The sequence below is a fragment of the Choristoneura fumiferana genome, chromosome 2 (genome assembly GCF_025370935.1).
Source record: "Choristoneura fumiferana chromosome 2, NRCan_CFum_1, whole genome shotgun sequence".
Classification (NCBI taxonomy): Eukaryota; Metazoa; Arthropoda; class Insecta; order Lepidoptera; family Tortricidae; genus Choristoneura; species Choristoneura fumiferana.
In genome coordinates, this window is record NC_133473.1 from 8303671 (window position 1) to 8328022 (window position 24352).

Consider the following 24352-nt stretch of genomic DNA (forward strand, 5'->3'; position numbering starts at 1 on the left):
TTTGCCGTTGTACGGTAAAAAAAATCTAGAAAACGAAATATGAGAGGTAATGGTGGATGAACGATGACAGCGCGAATCGAGAGAAAGAAACATGATTAGCTTCACTTGCTGCTCGAGTTTGACATCTTGACACTTGACAGACAAAGTGAGTGACATTGATTTGTAAAAAAAAAAAAATGCTGTGGTTTGTGACTGTTTGTGACATTTTGGATACCATAACATAAAGAGTAGGCTTTTCTATATGTGACTCAAACAGTTTGCACTGCGTTTAGTTTTATCATTGTTGGAAAAATAGGGTGACACTCTTTCCCGGCCCGGATAATACCGGGTTGGAAATACCGATTCTGTTTTTCGTGTACACGCCCATAGAAGCTTCTGTCAGTTTCTATAGGCGTGTTAGGGGGCGTGTACACAAAAAACAGGGCCGGTATTTCCATGTCGGTGTTATCCGGGCCGGGAAAGATTGTCACACGAAAAATATGTATTGAGTACTGTTTGACAATTGCGACTTTCAAATGACACATTGGCGAAAGTAGCTGAAAAATTATATTCCCATCCCAAACAAAAAATGTGGCGTTGATGGAGTATATATGTGATTAAACAGATAGTTCTAGAAGTCCACGATGAGGACTCGCAGTAATTCTGGTGTTCGGTTGGATTATTACCAACGGGTAGTGCACAAGTTGATTCTAGATCACCAACAACCAGTGACTGGTTTGTTTCCTGCGAGCCCTGACAATGATCACGCATGGATCAGGGACAATTTATACTGTATATTGGCGGTCTGGGGGCTGTCGATGGCCTTCAAGAAGATCGCAGATCAAGATGAAGATCGTGCCAAAACTTATGAACTTGAACAAAGTTGCGTCAAATTAATGAGAGGTAGGCTACCTCTTTCAAGATTTTTTTACATTACGATTGTAATGTCGTGTCGAGGTCAAAAATTCACATTCTAATATATCGCCGTCACTTCATGTTCGATTTTTTGTATAAAATTGTCGGACGACATGTAGTGAGTGACAAGGTACTGAAGTGAGGTAAAGATATCTTTGACCTCAACTCTACTTACAATAGTCAGATTACTTTATACAGCTTACATTATTTTTTTATTTTTAGGCCTTTTAATGGCTATGATGCAGCAGAAAGACAAAGTTGAAAAGTTCAAAAGTACTCAACATCCATTGGATTCACTCCATGCTAAGTATTCGTCCACCACCGGCCGTAGTGTGGTAAAAGATAATGAATGGGGACACTTGCAGGTGGATGCCATCTCCCTTTACTTGCTCATCCTTGCACAGATGACAGCCTCTGGTTTGCAGATTGTTTTTTCACTAGATGAAGTGGCTTTTATTCAAAACTTAGTATTTTATATAGAGTCCGCTTATTGCACCCCTGACTATGGTATTTGGGAGAGAGGGGACAAAACAAATCATGGTTTGCCAGAACTGAATGCCAGTTCTATTGGCATGGCCAAGGCTGCTCTTGAAGCCATGAATGAGTTGGACCTTTTTGGTGCCAGAGGAGGTCCGTCCAGTGTTATTCACGTACTAGCTGATGAAGCTCAAAAGTGCCAAGCTGTATTGCAGTCTATGCTGCCTAGAGAATCTAACAGTAAAGAATTAGATTCTGGTTTACTTGCAATTATAAGCTACCCTGCTTTTGCTGTGGATGATCCTCAATTAATAGCCAAAACTAGGGACACCATAGTCAACAAACTACAAGGAAAGTATGGATGTAAGAGATTTCTCAGAGATGGCCACAAAACTCCAAGGGAAGACCCAAACAGATTGTATTACGAGCCTTGGGAGTTGAGGATGTTCGAAAACATAGAATGTGAATGGCCCCTATTCTTCTGCTATTTGATATTAGACTATTGCTTCCAAGGTGATAAAAATAATGTATTGAATTATATGCATAAGTTGGAACAGGTGATGATAAGGAAAGATGATGGTATTAAGCTGGTACCAGAGCTGTATGCAGTGACTAAGGACAAAGCTAATCAGGAGCAATGTGAGCCAGGAAGTCAGGAGCGTATTCCGCTCGGAAGATGCCCATTCATTTGGGCACAGTCCTTGTACATCCTGGGGAAACTTCTACAAGAGGTAAGTTCTTTAAACTTTAGGTTGACAATGATACTGCAGTTCATGCAAAGAAGGATTTAATTGCTGAAATATTAAAAATGTTCTATGTTGTTTTTTGATTTCAGGGATTCTTAGCAGTAGGAGAATTAGACCCTCTTAACAGGAGGCTGTGTTCTGAGAAGAAGCCAGATGTGGTGGTCCAGATTGTCATCTTAGCAGAGGATAATGAGATAAGGGACAAACTGATTGAATATGATCTGCATGTGCAGACCATTGCTGAGGTTGCACCTATTGAAGTGCAACCAGCCAGAGTGCTCAGTCACCTTTATACTTACTTAGGTAAATTAAATATCCAAACATTTTTGCAGTTCCATACTAAGTTCAGTTATAAATAAGGTCACTACTTACAGGTAGAAATAAAAAGCTTGGCTTGTCTGGAAGAAAATCACGTGATGTTGGAATATTGAGCACAAGCAAACTATATTCACTGAATGATCGTATTTTCGCCTTTACACCTCAGGTAATTTACATTATTTTTCACACTAATTACTTTTTAATTTAATTTTCTTTATATGGTTTTATTGTATGTCACAGCCAACATATTCTATGTTCAAATTTAGGTTTGGTGAGTTTTTGATTATTTAAGTCACATTACAGTATCTCTGATTTACCAATCACCATTGGAGTGCCTCCTTATTGTGTATTAGTCATCATCTTGTCTGAGGCAATGCTGCCCATAAATACTGGCTATACTATCATCTTTCTGGTTAAAGGATGATGCAGGCTAAAGGGGGATGTGAGGAGAATCAAACAATTAAATTATCAAATTACAAAGGCCAAATTACCCAGGCAAAATGCGAATTCCAAATATTCCAATTAATACTACGAACAAATAATAAGTCAGGAATTGTTACTGCGCTATAGGCATGCAAACCGTGTCCTAAGCGTGTCCTGCGCTAAGGTGCGCATGCGCGTCATTTAATTTTGACTAACATTTATTTTGCAAGTTTAGTGAGCTCATGTAAAATTTTGATGATAACTTGATGATAGTTGACAGTATTGACATTCAAGGAAGTCCAATTGCTATTGCTAAAATAGACTTACAGTGTTGTACAACAAACTATGTGTTTCGTGACCCAAAATAACATAGAATGTTCTCATCTCACAGTAAATATCATGATGATGTTTTTGTCTGGCAGTTTGATATTTTCTGTAAAAGGTTCCTCAAAGGGTCACGATTTAGTTGGTTTGATACACATACTCAGAAGCAGTAATAGCTAAAGAGTCGGTGTTTTAAAGATCTATACACCTTTTTTTCTGGTCAACTGAGTTGTGTACGGATCTATTCAAGCTCCTTACCGGATCAGCTTTTTCTGCAGCCACCAGTACATGTTAATTGATATGCTGTTTACTTTGTTAGTTTTCTGACACGACGCGTTTCTACATTGCTTCTGATTCTGAGCTGATGGTGGACACTCTCAAAACTGAAATAAATTTCTTGAAGTCCTCTTGGCAGAACCTTCTCGGCCGACCACTTGTTGTCTTAACGCTCAATCAAATGTATTTAGGTATTTTGGCTTTATTTTGGGTTTTTATTTTGATTTTGCTTGCGGTTTGACCCACCCTGGTATTTTGTTTACTGTTATTTAGTTTATTCGTGTTAATACTGGTATCTTACTAGTTGTAGTTTAAGTATACTCCCTGATAGAGTGTATTTTAATTAGATATTGTGTGAAAAGTTTTTCATACATATGTGTTAGTATTAACATGCCACCATATTTTAAATATTATCACACAAAATTAGTATTCAAAAACAAACATCAAAGTGTCCAAGAATCAATCTTCGTAAAAAAGTGGGATCATTCATGTCTTTTGATCCTGATTATGTAATGTTTTGCAAGCGTGTAGAGTAGACCTGTTCAGTCCATAATCACTGCGCGAATTCTCAAAAACATTATTGACCATTCCACCCTCATTTCACTTTTGGACCACATTGGCTCACAGAAAACTAATTTCTCCGAATGTATTATTCCTCCGAAATGCGTTTCCATTATATTCAATTAGGGACCAACATTTTTAGACCTGAATATATATAGTAAAGTCGAGTTCATAAACTTGAGAGCAAAAATTTGATCAAAAATATCTGAACACGACTCTATTGTTAACGGCGTAGAGGCCTGTTCAGATATTTTTGATGAAATTTTCGCTCACAAGTTTATGAACTCGACTGTACTTGGCTTTGGCGAATAGCAATAAAAAAAGTTCATATTACTTTTTGAAGATTAGAAAAACAGCTTGCTACGTAAAAATATTCTGAAACATTCTGTTAATGAGATAAACAATAGTCAGTGAAATTTCTATTTCAAATTAATTAATTATTTAGATGTGAACCTAAGACCTAAGTTAGCATTAGCGCCCTGTATTTGTGACAGATGGATGTCTGAGATTACCGTCTCTGACTTCTATTTATTTTGTCAGAATACAAAGAGAAAGTATCCCAGTTATTTGTTAGATAGATATCCTTTTCAGATAGTGGTAAAACAGACCCTTAAAAAGTAAAAGCCTTCCGCACAAACTCTTTTCGGAAACTGATGCTTTCGGAGGAATCAATATTCTGTAGAACATTGGCGCTCCCTTCGACTTTCATTGGTGTGATACGCATGGTCGTGCCTTAGAACTTCGACTACGAAGAGTACTACATGTCGCGCGACCCGGCGCTGCTCGCGAGCACGTTCACGGCCAACGTCGCCTTCCTCGGGATGAGCTGGAAGCAGATGCTCGGCCGTCCGACTATCACGCTACTTGCCACGCAGTATTTGTTAGGTAAACTAACAGATGCTTGTTTGTTTTATATACCTAAGGAGTCTGTTCTAAAACCTTGATGTGTATTCCGCTTGGTCTAATTCTTTTGGTGGCCCATGGCGGTCGCGGGGAAAAAGTGTAGAAACGTGATGAAAGAAAATCTGAAATATTTTTATACAAATCAGTAGCCCTCATTTAATTTCTACTCTTGTATGCTAGGTTGTCTATTCACGTTAAGAGTCGTTGGGTTATAAAATATTGTTGTTTTTCTGTCTCGCTCGCACCGTTTGGGCTTATGAAGTGCGAGCGAGACAAACTTATATCAATAATTTATGGCCCTTTTCCTCTGCAACTGGCTGTCCTATAAGTTTATCGCTGGCACGGAGGTATCAGATGCGCTAGACGAAACTTACTGGTATAAACGCTGCACGACGCGAATCAAAGTCACAGAGAATTCGCTCGCCTGCTGGCGCACGTAGTCATGACGGGGCCTTTATGAGTAAGGCGTGTCTACATGGCTTAGCACGCCCAGCGAGTAAACACGAGCGGTTTTAGCGCGCTGCCTCTCTTCAGATAAACACTTGGGAAAGAGACGATGCGCTGAAACCTCTCATGTTTAATCTTAGTGCGTGCTAAACCTAAGATAGGGCCTTGTCTAGGGTATCACGGCAATCTTTTACACTGGAAAATCAATTATTATTAGTGACCGCAGCGAGCGGGCCATCGAAGGAATTCAACCATTACAGAGCGGTTCAATCGCTTCTTTACAACTTGGTGCCAACTTTTTATTTCTATTGAACTTATGCAAGACAAAGCGTTAGATGAGTGGACTCCTTATATCAATATTATTAAAGCTTGCAACAGTTGATTTGATAGCAAGCTTTGCGGAATAGGTGTAGCGGACTTGCAGCATATTGTTCTCGCTATATAATTTATGTATTTGATGCTTACAATCGACCTATTATAATTTGAATTGCATGTAAATGCACTCATCATAATATAATATGTTAATCATTTAAAAAATGGTTTAATAGAAATTATGTTGTTGAAAAATAAAATCCAAAAGTATTAATTGACGCCAATCAGTTTAGTATACTTACTGCATGAACCGAATATAGTATGTATTGCCTTACCTTATAACAATACTAATATTTTCCAGTTTCAACATATCGCTTTAAAAATAACATTTTCACGACTTAACATTGGATAAATAATACATTTTACATACAAATAGCTTAACATTACTATGTTATTACTAATTTATTAGTGATCGCAGTAGGTAGGGCTGTTTGGGATCAATTAATTCGAACATTGATATGAATATGGATATGACCGAATTCTAGAATAACGTTTATTCTACATAGTGCATTTCTAAATGTGAGTATTAAATTATTGGACTTTGAAATTCAAAAATATATTTTTAAGCAAATTTATAAATAGAGATGAGAAATAAAAATTTCTATAAAATAGTTCTAAATAAAATGGATATTAACTATATCTAAAATCTCGGGATTCTTGAGGCACATCCATATCGAGATGAACCAATTCCGCAATATAGCGCTACCTACAGCGATTACTAAATGTAATAAACATATTTAATTTTTATACTAACATCAAATACTATCCCTGCTTACGTGCTTTTACTGTATATTCACTATTTTTAATTTTCTTTTAAACAAATATTTAAAATTTTAGATCAGGGAAAGATCCCAATGGCTATGATAACGACGATGAAGAAGCTAAAGTCAGGGTATATTAACGGGACCCGAGTGACGTTAGGAAACCTAGGTGACTTCCTAAGTACCTCTGCCATCACCAATTTGAGTTTCCTGGGCAGTCAAGAAGACGGATATCCGGACAGTAAGTTTAAATGTTTCTTTAATTTGTTGTGAAACTATCACGGGCGTGCAGTGCCAATATGGTTTCCAGTGGTATGAGGGTAGGCAGCGCTAGTGTTGCCATGACCGTAGACAGCGCAAGTGTTGCCTACTGCCACTGAACTACTATTACTTTTTAACCCCCGACGCAAAAAGATGGATGTTATCAGTTTGACCGCTATGTGTGTCTGTCTGTCTGTCTGTGGCACCGTAGCTCTTAAACGTGTGGAACGATTTTAATGCGTTTTTTTTATTTGAAATCATGTTGTCTAGCGATGGTTCTTAGTCATGTTTCATCAAAATCGGCTCAGCCGTTTTTGTGATATTGAACTTTGAAGTGACAAAGTCGGGGGTTTTCCAACTTTTTGTTGGTTATGTTATGTTATAACCCACGACCCTCCGCTTGAGAAGCCGTAAGTCAAATCACTAAACCACAACACGTAGAATATCGACTAATGTATGGATATACTTAATACATTTAACAATCTCATCTAAAAATCCAAAAAAAGTCGAGAATTTCCTTTGGTTCGTGCAGCCTATCCTTGTAGAGATTTATCTACAGTCACTAATCATTATTTTTTCTTTTTCCTAGAACTTAACCCTCAAGTGCAGAGCTACCTCGAAGAGCACCTACTGAAGTCTTTCAGCAACAAGCTGAGTTTCCTCTCGCGTCCGTCAGGGCTCCGCAACGCTCGTGTTCTTAAACGACGTATGTCCGTACGCGGAGCGATCAAGAAAACGCGCTCTATCAATGTTGATTGTAAGTAGACTTTATTTCAGCTGATTTAAAGCGTTGTAGGTACATTATGTAATCAATATAGTTGTACATCAATAACTAAGCTATGGAGTTTAACTATAATGGTTTCGGGTATAATACAATTTCCTGACGTGGATCCGAATAACTCCCTCTAGCTTATACAAGTGCCATAGTTGGCAGTTTAATCAGACTTTTAAAAATGTGGAAACCTACAATCACCTTTGGTGCAGTTGAAGTGTTAATAAGTCACAATTTACTTCAGCGGATACGTTGGGTATGGAGGGCGAGTACGTTGGCCCGCAGTTGGAAAGAAAGCCATCCTGGCTCGAAGTCGAGCCCGCCTTAGGGCGCAGCCCGTCGCCCGAGGGGGCGAGGAAGAAATCTATTACCAAGTGAGTCTAAGTTTTTGTAGAAATTTCTACATACATGATGTTTTATAGTTAATCCAGAATATTTCACCGGTTCGGTCGGTTAAATTATAGTTTGTCTGAACTGAAAGGTTTTTCATTACAAGACATAATTGCACTTGCCGTGTCAGTAGGTATAGGTCAAATTTTCGAAGAAATATTGCGGATTAAATTCGAAATTTCTTGGCACTGTCACCTGACTTCCCCTGGTGCCACCGACGCACGTGTGCGTTCAAAATGTATGAATAATTATGACAGCGGCACTACGCAATGTTGCAAACCGCATATGTGCGTCGGTGGCAGTGAATGCGTTAAATGCACAGTACGCGCGTGAGGTCAACTTCTTGCAAAGTTACCTATCATTCATTTTATTTTCACTGATGCAATATGGAAGGTAAATTCTTTCATTGAAGTAGCTTGTATGTTACGTTTCACGATTTTGTAGGTGCTGGCATGGTGTGCCTTGAGTACCTACACAGAAACGAATTTAACGTTTTCTTGGTAGTAAAATGCTCGCATGAATACCTACACCACGTTGGTCAGTCAGTGTTCTCGAAGTTTGCCGGCACCGCCATTATTACGTCCGATTACGGCTTGGTTATGAAGTCATTTTAAACGAACACTAAGATAAAATTAAATATAGATTAGAGTAAACATTGTAAATTATAACGCATGGGTTCTTTTACATGTCTCCCAGTGAATCAGAAAATGGATCTCCCAGGTTAGAAAATCATACCGTTTTCACCTAAGTACAAAATTAATGACGTGTCCAGCCAACGCCTTCTAATCATAATCACGAGCACCCATACCATATGGATTGGATGGAGTGAAAAAATAGCTTAAATTAACCGTTAACGTTTATCGCACGAGTGTTAAAACTTACTATCACCAAATTTATTGCTGAGTGTGGTAGGCCAGGGTAGCGTAGCTTCTTGCTGATCCCCTATTTTGTTCCAAATAATGACACTTCATAAACAATAATGCGTGATCGGTATATAACCCGCAGTGGCGGACTAACAGTTGGGCGGAAGTGGCGGCCCCCTCGGGCCTACAGTCCCAGGGGGCCTCCAAATTTCTATACGTTCTCTTGATCAAGTCCTGCTGTACAAGAGTAAAATATGCTTAATACTTACCTTTTTTATTATGAGAGCAAGGAAAACGAGCAAGCGGGTCATCTGATGGGATGTGATCACCGCTGCCCATGACTACCAAACCAACTACTCTAGAAGAGTCATACCTCATTCAGCTTTTCCGTCCGGGCCCTAAACAACCATAATGCGCCACTGATAACCCGCCTAATTTACACACATACAAGTGCGTGCTCTCGAAACGCAGAAACTTCAGAAATTGTCCCCAATAATGCTGATTTTCAAATACATTGCGTGTGTTGTGAATTAACCGCTTGATGGTGAGCGTAGCGACAGAGCAACGAACAGAGAATCTGAGAGAGGCTGAGCCGCAGAAGCAGTAAGGTCCTATCTGTAAGTAAGAGCAGTTGAATAAGGTGTTTGGTAGGCACCTGGAGGAGTGTAAACTCATTGTTTGTAGCTTCACATATTAACTCCTGAACGCACTTAACGATAGTATTGTGGTCACATACTTTTGAGCACCCTGGCCGCTTCAATTTGTCTGAATTTGTATGTATTAAAGCGTTAAAGATGTAGGCTGAAGATGCGTTTGTTTTATTTTTAAGGGTACATCCACTACCAGTCTTGGCGTTGGGTCCCGAAACCCGCTATTGAAGTGACCCAGAAAAAGTTACCATCGCCCCCTAAGGAACCAGGTTAGTGCTTCTGTATTTGACAACTTCATACTTCAGGACATCATATCTGTCTTTATCTAAATGTCCACCAGTAGCCTGATCATTCTATAGTTTTTTTGGAAATAATTCGATATAAGGATAATTTATTGTATACGGCTTTTACGTGTAAGTAATTATAACCTATATTTTTGGAATCCACTAAAATTTGGTTCCGGAAGATGAAAAAAAAATTTTTTTTGAAGCAAAAATGTTATCAGTAAATTTACTGTCAAATTATGTTTGAATAATTCCGTTTTTAGACCCGCAAGCTAAATCCACCAATATATCTGACAGGAAATTAAAAAAAACACTAGTGATTATTTCGTAATACAAGTAGGTAAGTACGTCTAATTTCTATAAGGAAAAAAAAATTGGGTCATATTATCAAGAAATTGGATATTAAATAATTAATTATCATTTAAAATCCAACAATAGATATGATTGGAAATTAAGTATTTTGTTAAACCGATATAATATGAGTAGCAAAAATAAGTACAAAGTCTCAAGGCGCACGTTAAAAAGACATACCTAAACCTTAACTATACTTACCTTTTATGAAGTAAATAAGCTTATAGCAATTTCGCCTGATTTTTACTAAATTATTAAAGATTATTTTTTTATAAAATTTTAGATACTGTCGCGGTGATAAATTTTGGTGGATTATTGAAGAATATTTTTTCAAATTACGGGGCTAATGCGTCCATTCCAATTATCATAAAAAAAACATCCTTTGGAACTAGAACATTTTTTTAAAGGCTTTGTCACTAAAAGTACAAAAAATTATCATTAGATGCCGTGGCCGATCTCTTTTTTTTTAATAATCCGCCATCTTTAATGAGTCATTTCATTTCGACTCTTCTTGTGTGCCAACACGTGCATTTGTACCTAACAAAATCTCAGTGTCTTTAAGCGAATCGATGTTTCTGAACCGTAATTACTTTTTTTAATTCATTGGAATACATGTTGTTTTGATTATTTTATGTAATTGGCTTAAGATTTGCAGTTAATATGCAATTTAAAAATTGTTAGTTATGTTTTAGCTTCGGGGCTATTGCGTCTATTGTAACGCAATAGCCCCGTTTTCTCAGGTCCGAAACCTTTTATTTTAGGATAATATTATAGCTGTAAATCTAGCTGTACATATGTATAATAAAGGAATAAATTTGTAATCTGTACCTACATTACATATTTAGAAAACTTAGTTTGATAAATAAAGGAACCCAAAAATTGCTGTTTAGAATTCATGTCTGTTGGTCGATTTGTTTTTATTAGCATCACGTTAAAACTAATCCGATGAACGGATTTCGATGGATAATTTTTAGTGTGAGAAAATCCCTCCTGTAAAGTGGGCTTTTTTAGAGGGGTTGAATCTAGCTAGACACAGGATAGCGTGTCAAACCAAATTGAAGCTAACAGAACTGGCGAGCAGCACCATGTGTAATTTTACCCAAACGTTGTATTTATACGTGATTTTTGATTTCTAAGTTGTAGTTTGATTCCAATATTACATATATTATATAAGAAACTAGGTCAATTAGACGATATATATTATTGTTCAACTAATTACCCTAAGCTAAGGCTATAATTTAGCGTACAACATAATAATAAACTTTTAAAATTAAAATCATTCCGACCAATCCGATTAAATAATACTAGTAAAAGACGCTTTCACCCCACGTGGGGTTATAGGGTCTATAAATCCCAGCTTTTACAGAAACGTAATTTACACGTAGAAGTTGTTAAAAATGCCATAAAATGGCACTAAAATATGAAATTAGATAAAATATGCTAGCTTGTATCATAAGTTATAGCTTTTAAGAATACATAATGTGTGTCTTATAATCTGTTAAATATGCTGTTTAAAGTATTGTGACACATTAGCCCCGGTTGACCTTACATAGTTTTAGTTACACCACTAATTTCGCCAAACTAAGACGTTTATTGGAGAATACGCGCTCTAAAAAACTAAACTACTTAATGTTATGCCTACGGCTTTACTGGACCTTCCCATTCGTACCAGAAATAAACTTATTTATGTTTCAAATCAGAAACCAGCAAGGTGATCCCAACAATAATCCGCACCCGCAATATATCGGAATCCCAAGCTGTTGCCTACGCGGAGCAGGAAACTGACGAGCTGTTGGCGATGCTGCGAGAAACAGAGAGTCTGGACGAGCAGGGAGACATACTACAGTATCTTGTCGACACGCATGGCCTCGAGTTTAATACCGGTATGTTCTGGAATATACCAGTCCACACCGGTCCATACCGGTTTTTCTAATAAAGTTTGTACCGGGGATCAAAACGAAAAGATGTCCAGCCTGGCACACTTACGTTTATCTTTACGTTTATCAGGTAGCGTAAGCCAGAGAAGAAATGTAATCGACATTTGGAATTGTAACTTCTTGTTGAAAAAAAAAGATTACCTACCTTGTAATACATACATTCACCAGCATTAATATCTGCCACAGCGGAGCGTGCAACAATATCTGACACGTCCTTCCGGCCCTAGAAATAGAGTCGAATCAGAAATTACGACGCTTGTTGTGTCAGATATTGGTGCTAGTGACTGTACCAGTTGTTTTATCATCACCATCAGGTATGCAAGAAAATGGCAAAGTGGTAACTGTGAAGGACCTCCTAAAGGCACTTTATGAAAAGGCATGCACTCAAAAGCTATGGGGTCTAGTTCGTCACACCGCCGGTATGCTCGGAAAAAGGGTAGAAGACCTTGCCAAAGCCGTCACAGACTTACTGGTCCGTCAGAAACAAATCACCGTGGGAATGCCGCCTAACAATGAACATACGATCACCGCGCCGTTGCCTGAAAATGAACTGAGGCAGTTGATACATTTGGTAAGTTTGAGTTAGACCTCCTGGCAATGTTACCCCCGGTAGATTTTTTCATAAGGACAAGTGATTGACACTACGCTTATTCGGTTGTTTCGATCGATGTGTGATTGATGTGACCTTGAAATGTTTAACTACCTAATCGTTCCATGTATTTTAGATGCAGATGGTGTAAGTGAGATAAATTTTAAATACTAATCTTATTTTTTTTTCTGATATTTGTTGCACGCAGACATTTCGCAATGAAAAGCATGAGCACGAATACGAAAAGGTATTGTAATTAGTATAATTTAATACAATAATATGAAAAGAGATACACACGCTTCCGGCAGATTAAATGATTCTTAGACTTTAGCAATGGTTACGCTACAGGACAAACCGCAGTTTCACATCGCTTGCAGTTTAACTATAGAGAAATTGTGAGAGAAATGTACTCTGTATTTGGGATTTGGAAAAGATTTATTTTGTAAACTTGCGCTTATTCGATCATCGTCTTGTTCTTTGTAAAGGTTTAAATAAAGCTGACCGTAGGTAGGTTAACTTCTGTTTCGTGTTACTGTGGCACACTAGCTATTATGATTGGCTTTATTGGTCAAATAGAAGTAGGTACTGATAATGCGGGCTTGCACGTACCAGGGTAAACTAAATAACTCTGAGTTAACTGCTGATCCATAGTCAATTAGTATTAAAATATCTGTCATCCCTAACACAGGTTTAACATTTTTTTTTCAAAACCTGCCTCGCAAGCATCCCTAAATTTTGATGAAATAGACCGTATCGAAAATACAAACTGAAATATAAAAAAAAGTAACAAAAAATTTGGAATTGAAATAAAAAATACAAATAGATTCCAAAAAAACAATCTTGAAATAGACCGTATTCTTCGGCAGGCTTACGGCGACGATGAGAGCACAGCGATGTTGACGCAAGAGTTGCTGGTCTACCTCGCCATGTTTATCCGCACGGAGCCGCAGCTGTTCTTGGAGATGCTGCGGCTACGAGTTGGCCTCATCATTCAGGTGAGCGGCTATGTATCTCTGTTGACGAGAGTACAGCGATGTAGTCCAGCCAGGATCGTCTCCACAGGACGGAACTCTTCAACGGTTAATGGCATCGACTTGAAATTTGGTATGCAAATGTAGTTTATGTGTAGATACAAGTACAGTTAACAAAAAGTACAGTCACCAGTAAAAAGCTTGTATCAAAAATGCTTTTTTTTACTAAAAACATTTCTTTGTTAAATCTCGCCATTTGTATATGACGGTGATAGGATTCGAAATAACTAGAGACGCGACGCAAAAAGTTCGAATGCCACTACGACGTCAAGACGCTAACGTCGACGTGTGTAAGAGATCACAACAGTACTTCTATATTATAATGCAAGCAGACTGAACTGGATGTGCAAAGATAGTATGTTTGTTACAATGAGATTTTTTTCTTTTAGGTGATGGCGACGGAACTATCGAGGACGCTATCCTGCGACGGTGAAGAGGCATCAGAACACCTGCTGAATCTGTCGCCGTTTGAGATGAAGAATCTTCTTTATCATATTCTGAGCGGAAAAGAATTCGCTATCAACAGTGGTAAGCATTTATAATTAGAAATAAAAATAAATATTTCCTTTTTCTAAAAATTAGCATAAAATGATATAAATAAAATTGATTTGATAATTTTTCAACTAATGTATTAATATTAAAACCGTTTATTTTTCTGGCATCAGTCAGTTAGATAATTTGGCTTCTTTCATTTAAGTTGTTATATTTCTCCACACGCAAATGTTTAAGTACCGTAGTTAATATTTATTTATCATTCTTGATTTTTCTTCATTTTTCAACTTAATATTTTCCTTTCCAGCAAATTCACTGTTTGTAATAAAGGAAAAGTTCGCTAAGAGTAAAGGCGAGTTTTCATGTAGTTGCACTGCACATTTTAGAATTTGGCTTTTGTTAATGTGAAGTGTGAATCCCTGTCTCCCCTATACCTTTACCCTCGGTATACTGTATTTTACCCTTGTGAAATATGTCTTAGCGTGAGCTTTGTGTTATTTGTGTCGTTTATTTATATATTCATGTATGTTTTTGACAAACTTACTTATGGTGTCCACCCTTCGTGTCTATTAAACCATAATGATTTCAGGAACGGGATCTTAAATTGCCTTGTTAATTTCAGGAGTAATAAATCGAATTTATCGGGATTTTGTAGTTAAATATAGCATTGAGAGTCGAAGACATAGAAGATTGAAATAAATAACTTTAATATTGATTAATGTTGCTTAGTGTGGTCTCTACGCTAACTACTATGTATAATGCTCATTGCTACTTTATTACCTTTATTAGGGCCGATTGCAAATAATCATCATTATTCCTCATCATGTCCTTAACAAACATTGGAATTTAGGGGGCAAATTAAAAAAAAACCTATATCGATAAACTCAATTATTGATGCTTTTCCCATAATATAGGTACTTGTGATGACTCCAAGTTTTGTTTGTAAAATATATTTTTATTGAAAAGAACTCAATTCTCTTAATCTCGCGTACTTCGCCTAGCAATTATTTAAAATTGCTCGGTGTAAACTTTGTCATCGTCTCCAAAATAATGCTTACAAAAAATGGGCAATTATTGCAAGCGAAACTGGGGGCGCTTACTGGTATTAGACAAAAGCACCGATAACTGGGTTTATCTATAGAGGACCTCCCTACCTGTCATTAAAGTTTCAAATTTCAAATCATTTATTCAGTAAATACCTAGGCCGCAATGGGCACTTTTGCACGTCATTTTTTAAACTACCAGCGCTTTCGGAAAAACCATCATTGCCAAGAAGAATGCGCCGCAAGAAACTTGGCAGAAAGTAATTTTTTCAAATAAAATAAAATACTTAAAAACATTATAGGTACAATTAAAGAAAAATTACAAAAAATAATGATACAGGGATGTATGTAGTCCCTTAGTTACAAAACTAAACACTAACTATATCTATGTTCAGTGGAAGTGTAGAATGCTTCTACCGTCATAAATTAAAAAAGAGGAATTCTGAAATATACATTTCAGGTCAAGTAACCATTAAGCTTTTGGATTCCGAAGGCAAGCTCACGTCTGCCGCCCCCAAAGTTAGCTCACACGCACTCATGTCATGCTCTGAAAGCAGAGCGGTACCAAGGGCATGGTATTGCTTCTGTTCCCATAAGCTCTATGGGATCGTCTTGGGAACTTTGACGTCGCGAGCCTGTGACTAGAAATTAAACTAAAAATATACAAGTTTAAAATCCATAAGTTTAACAATATACAGCCTTAAATATAGCAAGGGGATGTATAAAGTCCCTGAGTTAAAAATAAAATTACTATATAACAAGGGGATGTTTGCCCTCTGAATTCTGATGTCTGGTCATGAAATAGCGTATAAAGTTGTAAGCCAATAGAATAAAATAAGTCATTTATTGCAGTGGGCCGCGGAAACTTTTCGATCGTCAGCAACAAATCGCATCGCTACGGCAAGAAGTCTCAAATAATTCTGGATGGCCAGTCCCTTCAGGGCAACATCGAAGATAGTAAGTATTTATATTTTTTTAAAACTAGACTTTACCCGCACGCGTAAATCGTTAGATCAGTTGTATTGAAATTCTAGGTTTTTTATTAATTCCCGTGAAAATTTCTAAATATTACACCCAAGAGATTGAAGTTGCATAAAATATAATTACGTATTGGTCTAAGATCCGAACTTAAGTTGATCTTCACCGTTCTGATAATAGAAAAAAACGTATTTTATAATAAATTTAGTATATTAGAAAATATATTAGAAATGGATTTGTTAAAGAAATCCTGGGCAGGCTATTTTTAATTATTAAAAAAAAGGAATTTTAGTAAACTTTTGTTGCATCATCGAGATAATAAGAAAATTGTATACTGACTTATAGTATAAAACTTATAGAATATGCAGACAGACGTTGGGTTTGCTATTGTTTACCTGGACGAACTACTGGGTTACCAGGTATAAAATTAAACAGGTATGTCGTATGTTACTTTCGCTTGATTATATAATAGAACAAATTGTATATCAATCAACGTAAGCGCTCTTTTATTGTGAACACGTTGATATAGGGTTGTCTGAATTTAATTAAAAATCATTGAAAAAAAAAGCCTGTCCTGAATTTTTTTTTTTTAGTAAAACCATTTTTGATACATTCTCTAATATACTCAATTTATTATAAAATATATTTCATTCTATTATCAGACCGGTGAAGACCGATGCAGGTTCGTATCTTCTACTATATATGTACCATATTTCATGACTCTAAACCAGGCTTTGGGATTTTGTCCCTATTCCGTGGAATACCGCTATTATTGTATACGGAAAGATTTTATAAACTGGTTCCGCAGTTTTGAGTTTATCTGTTACAAACAAACACAAAGTTAAATCCTTGCTTTTCATAATATTAGTCCACATTCTTCAAAAAAGTATTGCTGTATCGTTCGAACCGCGCCCCTTCTATAGATTATTTGTGTGACAGAGAGAGGCATTTTGTTATTGAATGACTTCGCATTGTTTTGTCTTAGTCGCTCCGATAGCGGAACCGGACCGTCAGGGGCAGTGGCTGCGCCGGCGCCGCCTGGACGGTGCACTCAACCGAGTGCCGCGGGACTTCTATCCGCGCGTCTGGGGCGTACTTGAAAAGGTAAACAAACTTATTTTCTTTACTACAGTCAAGTTCATGTTACCAAGATGTCAAAAATATTTATACATCTTTATGCCACTAACCATAAGGTCGATAGATACATATATTTGACGCTATGGTTGTATTATTTATGCCCTCGACTATACATTACCTTTTTCAACAATGTAGCTGGCACCATTGAACTATTTACCACATTTTTTTCTCGATTATTTAGCACATTTTTTTTACTATACAACTTTCATGGCTAAAATATCCGTCGGCAACTTAGTTTAGAGACTGAAGAGTGCGAGAAAGCTGTAATTTGACTACGCCGACAAACTGATAAAATAAAATATTGAAATAACAGTTTTTTTAGGGATCCTCTATACATCCTGAACCACAACTCGAACCCGAGCAAACCCCAATCCCAGCATTTCTTTTACTTTTTAGTTTCAATATGTTCTAGTTCTAATATACTGCACTGCATATTTAATATAAGAACATTTTTATTTTCAGTGCCAAGGCCTAGTTATTCAAGGGAAAGTACTGCAACCGAATTTGACCCAAGAGATGACGTCAGGCGAATTGAAATTCGCGCTAGCAGTAGAGACGGTGCTAAATTCCATACCGCAGCCGGAATACAGGCAACTGGTGGTCGAAGCTCTGATGGTGTTGACCCTAGTGGTGGAATACAAGGCCGTTAACAATCTGGGAGGGACCATCACTGTGGAGTATCTGGTGCACAAAGCTAATCAGATATTTTTGGAAGATCAGGTTAGTGAGATAGATTTTATTTGTAAATATTTGTTGAAATTTGTGTCACGTTTGTGATTGGTTAAATTATAACTTTAATCAGCCAATCGCAAGCAAGACTGTAACGTAAAACGGACCACACGATACTAACGCCATCTAGCGTCGCATCACGTAACCTCGTCTAGACGGCCGTATTGCCTCACTGAAGCCTATATACCTTCCACTGCTCGACACAGGCCTCCTTTCAGAATAAGAGGGATTGGCTTGGGCTGTAGTTCCCCACGCGGGTCCATTGCAGAATAGAAACTTCACACGCGAGTTTCTTAAAACATGATGCCTTCGAGTCAAGCTTTACGGTAAAGCTCGTGGTAAATTAAATTAAATTTTGCATTGCACATGAATTTGAACCCACTATCCTTTGTTTCAGAAACCATATAGGTTAAACCCACTACCTTGGCTGTTTGTTTACTTTTCAATTACTTCACTATTTTTTTTATTATTCATTAGGTTATGACAATTTATAATCTATCTTCAATATTTTCTAAGGCCAACTATGTCTATTCAGAAGTGTGATTTGACCATTTTCCTTGAATTATTTTAGATGCGGTGCAACGGCGACGCAACCCTTTGCTGCGCGAAGGCCGAAGGCGGCGGCGGAGCGCTAGTGTGCGGCGGCGCCGCCGGGGTGTGCCAACACTTGTACGACAGTGCTCCTAGCGGCTCCTACGGCACTATGACGTATCTAGCGCGCTCCGTGGCGGCGTTACTTGCGGACCGGATGCCGCCAGACGCGCCCATAGAGTGCGCTATTACGTAAAGTTTCAAGTTGTTAGCACGTAGAGGGCGGTAGCGACGCATGGTAATAACATATCTGCATTAGTTGAGGAGTATTTTCAAAAAATTCTTACGGCTATATGTAGACGACGTTTCGACTACATTACTGCGGCCGCAGTCACGAGTAATTGCTATTAATGACCATCGTAAAAGTAAATATAGACTAATAGCTCATTTACTAACAAACTTTACTACGGGCGCAGTTCATATTTAAAATAGAAGATTAAATTAAAGGATCTGAAAAGATTTTGTAAAAAAAAAACATATCCAAACTGCTTATTTGTTGTTTTTTTTTATGTACCCATTAAATTTAACTCATAGCTTTACGTTTTTCTTGGTTGCTTTATTTAAAAAAAAAACTGTATAGTAGAAAAAAGAGCGTTTGAAAATACTCCTTCATTTATGCGTTTCAAAGCCTTGCTGAAATACAAATTCATGTGTGCTGCAACGTTTAAACTTGTTAGTGTCTCGAACCCCTTATCCAAATATTTTAAGCTGCCAGCGCTAGTTTTAGTTTTTTTGTTTAAAGCGACTACCGCATGAAAGTCCTGACATTTTGACATAAATAATCTTCGTCTGACTAGCTAGAACTTTGCTGCAGAGGTTTATTTCGGATAAGGGTTACCCCGAACTTGTAATCAAGGGGTTTTAATAGCCATAATGTAGATAGAATAAATAGTCTGTTTAGTAGTAAGTTAGTGCAAATATGAAAGCTATGACGTAGAAGAATTAATTTTGACATTATTGTAATAGAATAGTTCTATTGATTTATTTACGATTAAATAGCCTAGATATCAATGCCTTTTCGTGATTTGAGATCACATGCCATTGCACTTACTTTGTTAGAATATTGTAAAAAATTATATATTAAAATTGCCATGAAACAGCATCTGACAGCAAATATTTTTGTTCCAAGTTTATTTTTGTCTTAGCTTCATGAAGCATAAAATCATTTGATTAAAGATTTTGACAAAAAGAAGAGTGGAAAACAAGTAAAAAAAGCTATTTTTTAAACACAACCATTGCCATAGTCGAGCATTTTATGTCAAAAATATGACAGGTTTATCTTCTACTCTTTCTTGTTGCCCAAGAGCTGTTGAAGATCTACAACAATACCATAGTAAAAGAGGAGAAGTATGCACACTTCGACCCTTTAGGAGTCCTGCCTACTCCGACGCGGACGCTTAGGGTTGTCGATGTCTATTTTAGATTAATTACCTACCGGCAAATAATTTTAGTACGAATGTTAACTTAAAATTGTCTTATGTCTGTGTCTAGACAAACAAGATTCTGTGCCGCTATATTATTATTATTATACTAAATTATATATTTTTTATTTATTAAGATAAAAATAAAACAAAAAGCAGAAATAATTCTAAATATTACAAGCTAAATTAAAATCTATATTAAAAACTGAGCTATATATAAAAAAGGCCCCTGCGGCCTTGTGCCGAAGATACTGGCAGCATTTTCGCGTTGAATCGCTAGGCTAATTCTTTGAGCGAGGTAGCTGCCAGCTCTTCGGTCACCGGTGGCATGTATAAGCCTCTTAGAAATAAATTACTAAATTAAAAAATATTATTTATAAATTCGCCGGAGTGGTGATGGCGACTGTGTACATACTACTCATGTTTATCTATTATTTTTTCATGTGTCCCTGCACAAAACTATAACAACTATACTAATTTACAACTATACCTTATACAAAAACATAAGTATGAGTACGCGAACGTAAAAGGTGATCATCTCGCGAAGCGAGCGCAAGACGAGTTAAAATCAAAACGTACGGCACCGACGGCAGCGCAGGCTTGACTACAGAAAACTTAATCCTCCTTAAATTATCAGTGTGTGCATGCGGCGGGTGCGTGCGTACCGGCGCCAATCGGCACGCACACATTTAAGTCGCGCGATGTACTTTTATTTATAGTGAACCTACTTTTCCTCTTTTACTATGACAATAAAATACACAACTCAGGTTTCCATATCCTATCCAATCTACCAACTTTCATTGCATGACAGTCATTTATAAAACGCCGGTGTAGGCAAATACAGTTCAAACCTCACTATATCCACTGTCATACATAAGATTACCTTATTGAGGTGTTATTAACTTCTGTTTAATCATGAATCATGAGTAAGGAAGGCAGTTAGATCAAAATTTATCTTTTAGACATTATCCAATATAATTGGTATAAATACAGTTTTATATATTATTTATAATCATCAAATGAAGTCCTATGTATTTTAATAAACTTTACTTTGTTAAAGTAATATGGAGTTTCAATGAAAATTTTATTTGGCAATAAACAGAACTTTATTAACACAACTACCTATATATTTCTTTCTAATGATTGATTGAAATAAATCATTTTTGATAATTTACTATATTAAATCACTATGCTTGTTCGTCTTTCTTCCCAAAGAGGTTCATCTTTGACAACCAAGATGTTGTGTTGCTGAAACAGAAAAAAATATTTTTACCAGATTTATTGAGGCATTGCTCCCAATGCCTTGCGCGCCACCCTATATGCAATAAAACGCACATATTATGCAGGATTCTGAATTTACTTATGTGCAATCAAGTGCAAAAATAAGTATCTATTCAAACCACTCAAAAATATGTCACTACGGCCTTATTGCCTCAGAATAAGAGTCTGTGGTACCTATTTTTGAAAATTTGAATAAGTACACATTTTTACACTTGACTGTACAGTCAGCAGCAAAAGTGGATGGGTGGTTGTTGTGCTCAAAATAATGTAAACACTCTTATTACTTTGGCAGTAGAGTTGTGTGTAGATCATTTTTAGCACCACAACTGCTCATACACTTCTGCTGCTGACTGTGCTTTAAAATTATTTCGTCTTTTTTTACTTACAGGTAGTAAAACATTATTCTTGTCACAAGGATAAATTTATGGGTCAAGAAAACAGTTAAAATTACAAAATATGTCACAATTGGCTATCAAAAAAAAATTATATGATTATGCAGTTTCAGGTAATGTAAAGGATACTCCAATCCTTTATGTATATGTTTTGAAAAACAATACAAAGCAAATAAGTATTGATGTAGAAACTAGCCAACCAAATTTAATATTTATTTATTGTTAAAGTTACTTACGAAATGTCTTCAGCTGAAGCCGGGCTGCCGTCAATCCCTGCTGCTTTTAATTTCTCCACCAAATTCTTTCTATACACACTTTTCAAAGGCATGGGTCGGTTAGCAGCTTCCTTTTGTTTTGCAACTTTGCATAACGCTTCATACCATGTCAAACCATACCATTCAATTTCCTCAGGAGTATACTGAAAATAAAATAAGAAGTTTGAGTAGGTTGAGTGCTCTTTGATAGCCTGGACACTTGCAATAGCAAGGCTTAATATACCTTTTCCAGGCTATGGCCTAAGGGTAAAGTGATACGTCACTTTAGGCACACTACTACTACAAAATTAATCACAGTTTTACATTGTTTACCTATGGAAGATTACTAGAAAAGCATATTTTAAAAAAATAAGGGTTTTGCAGCAAGTGCAATATTAGTTAGTAATAGTCTGTTTGACATTGTGTCACATTTGGAATTGGAGCAATATTCCACCACTTAGAAAGCCTGTATTCTATCAAACACCGAAGCTACCATACAACAGCCAACCAATAGTGTTTTTTTCACCCTCAACATTGGTGGGATCATCAATGGTTTTGATGGAGCTATATTTTTTCCAAAAATTGAATCTAATTGAAGCCTGCATTCAATGGATTTTGTATGATATTGGTGAAAGGAGCAAAGTAAAATTTCTATACAGATTTATGTGAGCAATATACAAAATTTTGCTTAAAAAAATGCACTTGTTATGCTAGTAGTATTTATAGCTAAGTTTTTGAACTATGACCAGAAAGTTGCTGAGTTGACATATTTCACACTAAGGTCATTTTTGAAAAAAGAACTGAATTTTTAACTTACCGAGGACAAGTAAGTCTTATACTCTTCATAAATTTCTGCTTGTTTCTTAGGATCATGAGCATACCTTGGGCAGCCATTCACAAGTTCCGTTAGTATGTGTTTCTTCAATTTCAAAGCTAGCATAGAAACCAAGTCACAAGCTGGAGTCTTGAGCAAGTAATGATCAAAGCCATAATGGTCATTAATAAGTCTAATAGTTCGGTCAGTTACAGTAACCGATAGATGAGTGTTGAGGACTTCAGACTTCACAACAGTTCTCTTTAAAACTGGTACCCAGAAATGAGGCACACGGCGTTTGTATGGATCCCGTTTTTGGAAACCTATAAAAAAAATATATTATAAATTATTATTTCTTTTCGAAACCTAGGAAAAAAATCTATTTTAAATTATTATTTATTTTATTTGATTTAAAACAACGTAGTAAATGCGCTTAAATAATATTACCCAGTTACAAACATATGTATAACATTGTTGGCAAACAATATTATTACATAAACATTATAATCTGTTACCTTTGACAACTGCTTCGCCACCCCAGATGCCATCATTTATTTCTGCAGGATGCTTCAACGGTATATGAACATTTTGAATCGGCAAGGTTTCGCCCGTCAGCTCATCACGTCTCCATTTGCCTTCCTGCGGAACGAAGTGCACAGCAGCAGGCTTTAACACCTTCCATTCACGCCAGAACTTCTTATACGCCGGAGGTAGCTCATTTGCTATACCTATTTCAAATCTCCCTTTCTTCTTGAAAGTCTTAGACAATTGTCGCGCAGTTGACTGAAAGGAAAAATATGTCTGTGAAATACAGGGAATAAAGTGCACGTTCAACAAAAGATGATGAAATGTGAAAAATACCTGAAGGCGTGACGAAGCCATTTACTTTTTATAAACTATCAACATAAATTAATCTACGACATATATTTGAAAAGATTACTGTCTCAATTTTAATGGATTTTAATTCCAAATGTGATTTTTTTGCCAATGCCAATCGAATATTTCTGACAGGTCAGCAGGGCTACTATGAAACCCTAAACTCGAAGTTCGTGTCGTGCAACACAAACTTCGAATTTCGAGTTTCGTAGTAGCCCTGCAGTGGGCTAGTGGGCTACTACGAAAATCGAAGATCGTATGGTACCGTTCCGCTGATGCTATATTATTTCATACGAGAGTGAGAAAGACGATACGATACGAACTATAGTAGAGCCCTACAGAAGGCCTACTCCGAAACACGAAACTCGAAGTTCGTATCGTACCGTCCCTCTCGCTCGCGTATTACATTAAATAGTATATGTCAGCGGGACCGCACGACACGAACTTCGAGTTTCGGGTTTCGTAGTAGCCCTGCAGGTATGACCTGACTTTCATGACATGCCTGCCATTCATTAAGAAAACGTTTCAGGCGATATAAAAAACGCTGACTGCTTCCTACTGCATCACAAAATTCATGTGCATAAAATTATTAAAGTCAATTCACAAAATGTTTAACGAAACTAATTCAATAATTATTGTATTATATTTTACAGTTAGAATAAATGAAATAAAACTGCTAGACGACGCTATATAAGTGAAAAAACCACAGTGAAA

At 36.8% G+C, this 24352-nt stretch overlaps 2 protein-coding genes across 2 annotated transcripts; one reads left to right on the forward strand and one right to left on the reverse strand.

Moving 5' to 3' along the window:
* Positions 1–460: 460 nt before the first annotated feature.
* Positions 461–20128, forward strand: LOC141442243 (probable phosphorylase b kinase regulatory subunit alpha). The gene is given in 19 exon segments (XM_074107177.1): positions 461–882; positions 1117–2102; positions 2207–2420; positions 2492–2601; positions 3502–3649; positions 6579–6743; positions 7353–7520; positions 7780–7913; positions 9618–9650; positions 9653–9707; positions 11774–11956; positions 12325–12581; positions 13466–13594; positions 14020–14158; positions 14430–14474; positions 16018–16122; positions 17129–17247; positions 17743–18000; positions 18581–20128. Coding segments are annotated over 19 exon segments (3723 nt in total). The 5' UTR covers positions 461–623; the 3' UTR covers positions 18797–20128.
* mRpL28 (mitochondrial ribosomal protein L28) lies at positions 19165–23799 on the reverse strand. The gene is made up of 5 exons (XM_074107166.1): positions 23624–23799; positions 23278–23545; positions 22766–23085; positions 21931–22112; positions 19165–21269 (listed from the first exon to the last, which is right to left on the reverse strand). Exons 1-5 carry the CDS (start codon positions 23642–23644, stop codon positions 21209–21211), a joined length of 852 nt encoding a protein of 283 aa, XP_073963267.1. The 5' UTR covers positions 23645–23799; the 3' UTR covers positions 19165–21208.
* Between the last annotated feature and the right edge of the window lie 553 nt (positions 23800–24352).